General features: G+C 34.0%; 1 protein-coding gene across 6 annotated transcripts in view; it reads left to right on the top strand.

The window, feature by feature from the left end:
- Nucleotides 1-12,309, top strand: part of LOC100371218 (partitioning defective 3 homolog) — an 87,157-nt gene that overhangs the window by 41,266 nt on the left and 33,582 nt on the right. For all 6 annotated transcript variants that reach the window (XM_085501485.1, XM_085501481.1, XM_085501483.1 and 3 more), the window contains exons 4-5: nucleotides 2,518-2,681; nucleotides 9,629-9,784. In XM_085501485.1, coding sequence (XP_085357611.1) covers nucleotides 2,518-2,681; nucleotides 9,629-9,784 — 320 coding nt within the window. The remainder of the gene's footprint in view (nucleotides 1-2,517; nucleotides 2,682-9,628; nucleotides 9,785-12,309) is intronic.

Here is a 12,309-nt window from a genome sequence, read left to right as displayed (position 1 = left end):
CAGAAGCATGCACTCACTCAAGTTAGGAAATAGAGGACAATGCACCACTCGTTATTGCTTGATTACAGAGCATAGACGGGTTGTACTCAAGAATGGGCGAGATGCAGTCGAGCCTGTTATTCAAGCGAACGTCTCCGTCCAATAATGGGCAGCACAGAGACCTTTACTTTAATTATAATATGCTGAAATGTCAAAGCTTGCAACAAAATAAACAACATGGTTAGGCGTCATAAATTTTGTATTTCAGTGTATGACCATCATGAGCACACGGCATGCAAAAACACTCCATTAAGTAATTTTCTTGATTTGCATTTGCAAATGTTTGTTATTTAAATGATTCGTACAAATCTGACAAATAGGGCACATAATGTCATATAAATATTTCGAATTTTCATCAGATATCAAAATAATTCAATCGATAATTCATATTTATCATACATTAATTTGATGACATTTAATACAGAATCTCATTTGCATATATAATACATGTGCTGGTAAATACTGTGTCATCCATCCATTGTGGAATACATCAGTGTACTCTCAATCACTAATATAGAATCACATCGAGTGTAGATACATAATTATTAATAGTGGTTAATCATCATATTATTTGAAGAATTACCCAGTTATTATTCATACTATTTTGCCTATTACCACTTTGAATGTGCACATTTGTTTCGCACATTTGTTAATTTTGGACAAGATGTACTTAATTTTCTATTTCTTACTAGTCTTGATAAAAATTTTGAGAGAAAAAGTAAAAAAATTGTACAGCCAAAAGTTTTTTTTGGCATTCAAAGTGTTGAAGGTCAAAACGGTGTAAAAATTTTACTAATTTTCTTGTACACCTTATGTGCATGACCCCCCCTCCCAAAGTTTACACATTCTGGTACTTATATCACATGAATTTCTAAAAAAATTGTTAGCAGTTGAACTTTAACATAGACAAAATTGAGGTATGTTATAGAACAACAATATTTCTAGAAAATGCCAGGATGTGTGACCTTTAGAGGTCATGCACAACTGTCCAGATGTGTGACCTTTGGAGGTCATGCATAAGTGCCAGGATGTGTGCCCTTTAGAGGTCATGTACAAGTGTCAGGATGTGTGACCTCTAGAGGTCATGCACAAGTGTCAGGATGTGTGACCTTTAGAGGTCATGCATAGGTGTCAGGATGTGTGACCTTCAGAGGTCATGCATAAGTGGCAGGATGTGCGACCTTCAGAGGTCATGCATAAGTGTCAGGATGTGTGACCTTTAGAGGTCATGCATAAGTGTCAGGATGTGTGACCTTTAGAGGTCATTCATAAGTGCCAGGATGTGTGACCTTTAGAGGTCATGCATAAGTGCCAGGATGTGGCCCTTTAGAGGTCATGCATATGATAGATTTACAGTAAGTTTGCAATGATATAAGGTTCAGGGTGCTGTCTGTGGGAACACAATTGTGGAAATAATGGAAATTGTGAAGAAATTATCTGAATACATCATTTGTGTATTGAAGGTCAGCTGGGTCAATTGACAATGGTATTTGTGATGCCTTTGAATTTCAACTTGTTTGTTGATGTATCTAATGCATGAGTGAAAATGAGACTTAAAATAAATAAAAATAGCAAAGACTCTTATAATACAATCTGCCTGTGTATGTGTTATGTTGTGTTTGTGAATTCAGGGCTAAGTTTAACCCAGGCGAGTAAGAGAGCTGTCCTGATACCCTCGCCCCCTCCCATCCCAGAGATTTCATGTTTAACTCTTAGATAAGATACATGTGAACAAGGTTTTGGGTTATCATATCGTCTACTGAAAGTCGCTATGAATAAAATCAGCAGGAAATGTATTGATACAGTGACTCAATGGTAGGTGAATTGACATGAATGCTGAACTAAATATAAGACACTGATATGAACCAACTGAACGCAGGTTTAGCCCACTGATAAGGAATATATTTACAAAAACGATCTAACCCTACTTTTGTCAGCATATGTGAACAAGACTTGACAGTCTCTGTAGTTTTATCTGGTACAGCGATACAGTGATAATATTGTTACATCAGAAAACACATCACATGAAACCTCTTATACATTGAAACTAATGCATTGTGGCTTCAACTGCAACCAACAGATGTCTCTTGACATCTAATATTCTGTTAATGGCGATATGTCTGATTACATTTCACTAGGTTATTCTCGTTTACAGTCTTCACTCACTTACGAATTGATATATTAACTCGTTCCTTTCTCTGTCAATCCCGAGTGAATCAATTTACATTTCATTTCATTTCTATTTCTGCTTTTTCTCTATTCCTAATCGTGGTCTAAATCTGTTCATGGCTTTTCACAAAAAGATGGCAGTGAGGTCAAATTTCATTTTTTACAAACATTAACATCAAAATCAGTAAAAAAAGATACCAAAATGTGAAAGCCTGGCATAAAATAATTGGACCACAGAAGCCATCTTAACACCTATATTTAGAATAGTTGATACAATTGTTAAATTTGTACATTCTTTGTTATTTATAGATAATAAATTACATGTGCGGCACGGTAGTGAACCAGCTTTACGGTCTGTGTCGCCAATATCACCGGAAGAGAGATATAACGATGATGATAATGAGAAGAGGTGGACACCTACAATATTAGAACAGAAAGAACACTCATCACATCGAAACAGTAGCACACCAAAGGTGGGTGTGTCTAACTCACATTAATATTGTGCTTTTTTTTTGTTGGGTATAGGTGTAGGTGTTCATGTGATGTTATCACTAAGTATATGTATATAGTGTTGTTGTAGTACTCAGAATGTTTTCTCACATAATGTTAGATATTGTTTAATAGTCTGTTCATAAACCATCATTCTGTATGTGCACTATGGAACAGGTTAAGTTATAATCACAAAACAATGTTCTTTTATCTGTGACATACATTAGTGTTGCCATGGTTTCTGTTTCCAGATAAGATTAAAAAAAGTGGCTTAGATGAAATCAATTAACGCAGTCTTTTTAGTTACAAGATTCTTTATTTAATATATAAGCTTACTAAATGGTTACATTCTTCCAGAATATGTATTTCATTCACAAATTCAGTTATTAACCTTTTCACCACCAATTCCCTCTTTTTATCACAAATTCACAAAATAATTCTGTTTTTAGTCTGCACTTTCCCTCACAAGATTCTGACAAAAATAGTCAAATTTCTTGGAGTAAAAACTGAAAATTGACTCAAATTTTGTCTGTTGACTCCAAAATTGGGTTCCTTTCCAGAAATATTGAAGAATATAAGAAAAAAAGTCCAGAAAAATTTTGGCAAGAAGGGCGGGCTGGTGGTGAAAAGATTAATCATTCATATAAATTGCATAAAATTGACATATTTCACCGATACTGCGAAACTGTATTACATCTTTGAAGGGAATCATTCAATTCTCTGACATTTCATTTTAATACATATTAACGTCATTATATACAGTATACAAAATGTACATGTGAAAAGTCATTATTCACCAGGAGGTGACAGCGAGAGAGGGAGTTGTATAATGAGTATTGAATACTGATGAAAAATGAATTACAGGTCACTGACTTAATTGAAATTCAGTGTCCTTGTTGTTATGGAATTAAATTATTCACTTCTTCCAATGCAAAGGAATTACACAAAAATTATTCACTTCTTCCAATGCAAAGGCGATCAGGAGGAAAAAAGATTTGTATCTATCGTTCTGGCGTAGCAACGACCATAATCACTATTAATCGTGTTCTGTCACGCATATTAATTAAGAAATATACAAGCCTGATTGATGTGGCTGTTATCTAAAATTAATTATGTGTTTAATGTGTGGCGCTCTGTGTCATGAATGTTAGATAGGTAAAGTGAACGGCGCCCAGGCAATGTGATGAGAGAACGTATATATTATGTGATAACATTGTTCGTATCACCCAGTGGGAGTTAACTTGTTAGATGGAATATCCGCAATTACTACAAACCTTGTTATGCAAGCGCAATCTCGTTATTTGTGAATGTGTGCACAATAACCTGTGTATGGATGTGTTGCGACTCCAGTTTGACTTGAGTTTTTGACCGAGGATCCACTCAGGAACAAGTTGTTGTGTTTGCATGCTAATCATACTATTGTGGGGGCTCTCAGGGGTAGTCTCCTGTATTTTTAGCGGAAGACAGGTATTTGTATCACTCGTTGCTGCCTACATTCACTCCTACTGTGTGTGATCCATTGATGATACAGGATACCCCAATGATTGGTACATGTTGTATTTGTATTGGATCAACGACTACTCTTTATGACTCAACAACTTGTGTAATATTTCATTTCCGTTATATCCCGTGCATGAAGAACTCGGCAAAGGACGTTGATACTTCCCTCGTCGCCATTGGATACTTTGCAGATATCGTTTATTTGAGAGTTGTTGCGGCATCGGTTGTTCGTGAATACTGATCATCTCAACTAATGAATAAGCATGAAATAATCGCTGTGCTACTTTCTCAACGATTGCATAGTTCAATTTACACCCTTCATCAAGCAGTATATATTCTGCTATAGCTTTTTCCACACAATATGTTGAAATCTATGCTGTGCCTTGTGTTTCCATCGGCACCATGTGTGTTGCTAGCAATTACAAATAAAGTAGTGAGGATGGTAGGTACAACTATATATATATATATATGTGATCAGTCATTGTATATTGGTACAGTTGATTTTTAATTTTTGTTTTTTATAATTCATAAAATACAAATTGGCAATGTTTGTCATGACCCCTCTTTAACTGTGTCGTATATTTCAATCAAAATTGTGCGGGTTAGACATTTGTGTGCATTTGTTTTCGGCAGTTAGACTCAATGATGTTATCCCTTCTTACCATGCACGTATCAATTCCCCAGGTATTCACATTATGTATAATTCATATATGTAGTTAAATTGACTCGGAGAGAGAATTGAAAACCGGAAAAAAATAATAAATTGTGGTACTATTAAATTTATATGTACGAAGCAGGAGTTGTATATTTCGTCAAGAGGAAAAAGGTCAGTCTTTTTAGTGGCAAATTTGACTTTTGTCTTTTTTAATGAAATAAAAGCCAAATTTTTTTAATAATAGAAAACTATGTTCATTTGATTCAAAAGTAACAAAAGAAATTATAGAAAAATAAATAAAAACAGGCAGAATGTTGCAGCAAAATGTCAGTAGGGAAAATTATGGTACTGAATTGTTGCCATAGTTACCTACCATATTGTATTTAATGGGAGAATTTATTATATCATTTAATATTTGTACACACATATAGTTGTACTAGGGGACTGGTAATGTGTGTTTTTGACGATATTTCTCTGCATAGCTGCCCACAGAGTATTATTAAAACCAATTACGCATTAATAAATTAAAGCAATGTCTATACTGTTTTTCTGTCAGTACTGGTTTGTATCATGTATAATAAATAACCTTTTTAGCTTAATAGTTCAGTAGGGGTTTCAGTTGTAACTCTGTTATGGTATGCTTAGAGCTATACACAAATTTATATGTATCGTTTGCAGTGTCGGGCGATCACCAGAAATGTGTCTATTCGGTACAAATTTACAAAGTTATAAAAAAATACTTCAAAACGTTGACGAGAAAATGATGGTGCTCACTCAAAGGAAGCCAATGCTATTCTTCTTTAAATCTTTGATGATAAGGATGTTTTGGTTTTCTATTTTAGCTGGTTTCAAAACTGGCTACTAAGTAGTGGTGTAATTGGCTTTCAATGCCTTCTTCTTCTCTTAGCAGTTTCTTCATTTCATTTCCCTCCAGATATACCTCTATAAAATGTGTAAATTATTCTCTGGTAATTTATTGTTGTTGTGTTAATGGCAAAAAACATTTCTGCTAAAATTCTGATTTTTTTTTCAGCCAAAACTGGCAGATTATAATCATGATATATATATAATAATAACATTTGGTAATTATAATCTTGATGTTTCTCTAGACTTTCCTAATTGTGATATATTTCAAATATACCCTGTACGCATCACACGTCTGTCTATTTTACGTTTAGCATTGAAACGTGTGACATTAAAAAAATACATATTCTTACTTCACAGAGAGCTACATTGTAAATTAGGATAAAATTAAAATCTAATTAATATGCAAAGTTAAACATTTTCCCAAACCAGTTGAAACCCTGTGAATAACTTTACATCATCAAATCTGCTAAAAAATGTATGTTCTAATAATTACATAACTAGTATGTTCTAATAATTACATAACTAGTATGTTCTAATAATTACATAACTAGTATGTTCTAATAATTACATAACTAGTATGTTCTAATAATTACATAACTAGTATGTTCTAATAATTACATAACTAGTATGTTCTAATAATTACATAACTAGTATGTTCTAATAATTACATAACTAGTATGTTCTAATAATTACATAACTAGTATGTTCTAATAATTACATAACTAGTATGTTCTAATAATTACATAACTAGTATGTTCTAATAATTACATAACTAGTATGTTCTAATAATTACATAACTAGTATGTTCTAATAATTACATAACTAGTATGTTCTAATAATTACATAACTAAAATCATGATTCATTTCCTGTAAAATAACATATAGTTGAATTTTCAGTGCTAAAAATGTTGAACACAAGGGCATGCTGACATTAACCAAGGTTCCCCCAAATTCGGATTCATAGTGAATGAATTTCGGCCAGTGAAAATAGCCTTCAAATTGAGTCCACGGCACTCTCACCCAGGGTAGAGGTTGATCTATTTTTGGTGTACAACCCTGGTAGGATTTAAACTTGGATCTACCAATCTTTAATTTGATGCGCTAACCACTACGCAAGCAGAATTGTTTCCTAACCATTTCCATTATTTCATGACAGCAAGGTTCACCATGCTCTCTATCTTAATGGCCATTGTGAAATTGTAACTCACAAAATTTCCATAAATATGTCACTTCTGAAATTAAAGTAGTTGACAGCTTACTGTAAATTGCTGTAATTTCCTGAGTCAGTGAAAATTGTGAAATTTTCTAAGCAGTGAACATTTCACTTGGGGCCTTCGACAGTCAGTGATTTCCGCCAAATTTGTCTTTACGATACCTTAAAATCCGCAAATCATGAAAGTTACTAGCAACGAAAAATAAAACTCCATAAAATATACATATATAACACTCAAGATTATGACAACCATAAGTCAACTGAAAATGTAATAGAAGCATACCCCAAATGTCTGAAAATGTGAGACATTAGAGTGATTTATTAGGGGCCCAAGCCCGAAGGGCGAGGCCCCTATTCTTATTGTCCGGTTTTTTCTTCTTTCTTTCTTCTTTCTTCCGTAACTTTTTTCGTCAAGCCGTTTGAGAAAACCGCTGAACGGAATGGTCTGATAATGCTTCATACTGATAGTCCATAATGTGAACTGGTGCAACATGCTTTCAGAATTTCGATTGGTCAATTAGTTTGGCAGCCATATTGGATTGAATTAAAACCGGAAGTGGCTGTTTGACCACTTTCTGAGGGTCCAGGTGTCTAGATTTGTTTATGGCATATAGTACAACTCATGTGCAATAGATATCAGCAATAAAAACTTTAGCGGTCATGTGACTTTTCCCGCCATTTTGTTTTTCCTAAAAACGGCAAAAAACACTTGAAAATCTTCTTCTTCAGAACCACTATGCAGAATGCTCTCATATGTAGTATTTGGCTTCTATATATGAAGCCCATTTACGTTTGAAAAAATTGTTATGATTGGTCACATGGTTTGGCCGCCATTTTGGGTTTCTTCTAAACAGGAAGTAGTTTTTTACTCATGCCACACTTGAGGGATTACGTTCAATATTGCTGCATGGCATCTGTATATCAAACTCTTTCAGAAATCTAAAAAAGATTTCAGATCAGTCACATGGTTTGCCCGCCATCTTGGATTTTTGGCAAAATTGACCAAAAGTTTGGGCATTTGTTTCTCAGAGGTGATTCAACCAATTAACTGCTGGTTTTGAATATAACATGCCTGAACATTGCTACATGTGAGAAAAATAATATATTTTCGATAAGTCACGTGGTTTGGCCGCCATCTTGGATTTTGTGAAAATGAAACTTGTGCAATTACATGTGTTGTATTGGTCAGATTTGGCTAAAATTGTGTATGTCAATTCTACTCAAAAGTCGCATTCTTTTCCCTGAATGTCACATGGCTAGGTCGTGTGGCTACGCGCCCATGGGGTGGGGGCTTCTAACCTCATTAATATGCATAACCATTATATCTTAAACACTGTTGCAGTTAGGAAGATGAATCCTGTGTTATTATGACAACAGTGAACAAGAGATTTGATTAAAATAACAGATGACCATATATGGTCATGTGAACTCATTAATATGCATAACCATTATATCTTAAACACTGTTGGAGTTGGGAAGATGAATCCTGTGTTATTATGACAACAGTGAACAAGAGATTTGATTAAAATAACAGATGACCATATATGGTCATGTGAACTCATTAATATGAATAGCAGTCATATCTAAAACACTGTCGCAGAGCTGGACATGTAACTAGTGTCATTATGAAGACATTGAATGAAAGATGTAACTGACATTAGAAATGGCTATATATGATTATGTAATCTCATTATTAAGAACATGGCTCATTATATATCCTGAAAACCCTATTTCGATAACCAAACCACGTAAATACATGGTACCAATTTCATTTCGACCTCGTGTTACTGATAATACAAGCTACCTGATTGTCTAACATGTAACCACATTAATTATGAAACAGAATCTTGTCAGCTTGGGCCCCGGTGACGCCGCTTGCGGCTTTAATTTCTCCTTATCATTGCTAATAAAATATCTAGGGTTGCAAAACTCAAGGTTTGCTTTAATACATGTTGTATTTCTTTATTATGAATGGGTTGAGTGTCGTGGTACCTTTGATACGTGCCTGGAAATATTAATGTAGCAATATATGGTCCATACCAGCAAGCCTTGATAAAATCTGTATGTCGTCTATCACTTATTGAATTAAACACAACTTGATATTAAAAGAGAGGCTGGTACCAATTACAGGTTTAGATTGACTGTTTTCACTTATACATATATATTATATTATAATAATGTGTGTTGTCGATTGTAAAAACGATGTTTTCTCATTGGTCTGCTGGTACCACACAAAAACCATGTTATCACAACTGATAACTAGGCATGAGGTCATTACCCTCATCACGTTTGGACGGGTTGTCTAAACGACAAACCACATCTCTCCTACCGGTACTTTAAAAAATATTGCAACACTGTTATCTCACAATCTCTTTTATTCCCTCAATAAATTATTATGTTTTTTTTCGTGTAGAATCTATATCGAATCATCTTCAAATGGAATTTTGTTTGTGACATTTTGACTGAAACCTATTTTACTTGTATGTAATGGCATATATGGCTTGTGGTACTTTATTGTTTTTCTTGCAGCTAGTCCTGATAAGAAAGTTTATTCTCTATTACGATACTTATCTCAAATAAGTCTTCTGCTTCTACATATGTGTTCATCTCTAATTTGGTTCCCGGGAGTAGGAGTTGGGGTTTATACAGTCTGTAGTACTGATCAGAAGATACTAATCACTTGCTTTCTATTCCAGGAGAATAATAATGGGTACCAACAGAGAAATGGCACTGAAGAGGAGATTTCCACCGTATTTTCAAGATTTGGTCGTGATTCTGCCCGGCAATCAATCCTTGGTAATCACCCGTCAATGTATAAATGGGCTGAAGCGCAAGATAAAGTTGATATCCAGGTAGAAACTCATCACTTTGATTTGAACTATTTCACCACCAGATTTCATGCCCGAATTTTCTACATTTTTGTTCTTATGTTCTTCAGTATTTCTGGAAATGAACGCAAATTGGAGGCAACAGACAAAATTTAAGTTAATTTTCAATTTTTACTAAAAAAATGTTCTTGTCCACATCTTCTGAAGGGAAGTGCAGACTATAAACAACACTATTTTGTAAATTTGTGATGGAAAGAGGAAACTGTGGCGAAGCTGTTAGCATTATTGCTTACAATAACAGATAGGTACTTAGTTTTCACTTGGGGATAGTGTTTGCATTAACCTTAACAACAAGGTCAAATGTCAAAGTTTTGGAAGTGACACATGTCTGTTGTAATCATTATCAATCATTATCAAATCTTGTTTCAAATACTGATCAGTATATCCCATTCAGATTTGGCAAATCATTATGTATGTAACTATTACTTTTTGAGTTCTACTATTTTTGCCGCCAATGTTTTGGTACAACATTTTCCTATTTTTATGTTTTTTTCTGATATTTTTGTTAATTTTGGACCAGATAGACATAATATGCTATCATATTTCTGTTTTTGTAGAGAATCTGCAATTTAATTTAATTTAAAAACAAATACGTGGACATATTCTATTCTATGTGCTGCTAAGTGATAGCCAATCAAATGGCGCTTGACGTTTTCATTACACTGTTCATTTTTGTTGTATTCATTTAAAGGTAGCAGCTTACATTTGTGACTAATTTTAAAGTTTTTTATTTTTTCTGAATCAATTTGTCCAAATAATAAATAAATAGTAAATAAATGTGAGTAAAAAACACATGAATATTTCTCATGATCTATCAACTTACCAGTAGCTGTACTGTTTGTGATTCAACTTAGCGGTTTGTTAATTAGAACAGATTAAGACAATCTGGATTTGAGATGCTGGGTTTGGTTTGGCACATGCGTAAACCACCACACAAGATTTTAAGTGTGATCTACAGTTGCACTTCCGGCAGCTCTTAAAACTCAGAATGTCTGACAAGGGCTTATATTATCAGCAATTCGCATTTGATAAAAATACCATCATAGTGAAAGATTCGTGTGAAAAAATATTACTAAGACGACTTGAAATTTTAAAAATTTGAAAATGTATTCTATGAATAATTAGTATGTGATAACATTGGAAGTTACAGCGACTGACTTGCTCATGCTCCTGAAATTTCTCGTTCTTAACCTGTCTATGTTTTGATTAGTGTTTGCCTCTTTTGCCAGACAACCAGATTCAAGTTGACCAAGGTCAAAGGAAATTATTAATATGTTGGCGTTGTGTTGGGCAATCATCACAGTTGTCGAACATGTTTGCACACTAGTAGCAAACATGTTATAAAAAAAGATGAATCATTACTGGCCATGTTGCCCCATTCCATTTGACGTTAAATCGCCCGGCCGATGTGATGCTTATTATTTTTATCACAATATCCCTTTATGCAGTTCATGCACCAATGCAATTACAAATAGAAGATTTTGTACAGCACTTGACAACTGCCTATTGGATAGCATCAGTTTTTAATGTAATTAACGTGTTCTGTGAAGCAATGTATTTGATGCGTGTTTTACAGTCCAGCAAAGTTAGCTATCACAGTGTCTTTGCCTTTAACTCAAAACAACCAAGAGAGCGAGATGTCCTCGTCTTGTATCCCAAACCCTGTTATGCGTGAAACATTATAAAACTGATGTTTTCTCTATTTTCATTTGCAATTGCTTCGACTAACTAAACATAGTGGATGAGCTGATTCTTTTGAATTTTTAACATCCTGTTGAAATGTACCTAATGCAAAGAAATGTGTCTACCCAGTTTAAAAAATTTGTTTTTGGTCTCAAGATGTTCACGTTAAACTATCAAAAATTTAAGTTTACTCATGCAGCATCAAACACATTCACACACACACACACACAAACACAAAGTAAACACCCATTGTGCAAATCATTCAGCACATTAAAATTTGTAAAATATTGTTTTTACGTCACCAATTTTAATCGCATATCTATTGATATAAATACAAATTGTTCGCAAAGAGCATTATTGTTTGCCAGAGAAAAAAGGAGTTAAAATGGAAAGCCACAAATGTGAGTCACTACCTATTCCTGATTGTGAAAGGGATTGGGTCCACTATTTCTTGAAATGTACATTATTTGCTGGCATACCATAAAAATCCATAATTCAAGCCACATTTGAATAATTAATTTAAAAAAAAAAGGTCAGGTTTTTAGAATTAAAAATTACCTTGAAATCTTGACTGATTGAATTTTCAGCGTGAAAATCAGTGATTACAAAAACGTTGGGTGGCATACAATGTGCATTATTTGTTGTCAGAAAGAAAACATTTCCGTCACTTGCGATATTTTATGAGTAGAAAACAAATAATAGATTACGACAGAGTTAGCACCATAGAAAGACTTGCAGTTTATTGCGTGAGTAGGTAAAGTACGTTTTATCTGTTAGCATCATGAAAGCTGTTAAAACTTTCAATA

The sequence above is a fragment of the Saccoglossus kowalevskii genome, chromosome 7 (genome assembly GCF_978046115.1).
Source record: "Saccoglossus kowalevskii chromosome 7, keSacKowa6.1, whole genome shotgun sequence".
NCBI classification, from domain to species: domain Eukaryota; kingdom Metazoa; phylum Hemichordata; class Enteropneusta; family Harrimaniidae; genus Saccoglossus; species Saccoglossus kowalevskii.
The sequence above is the reverse complement of the archived record's forward strand: the minus strand, read 5'-3'. Positions and strand labels throughout refer to the sequence as shown.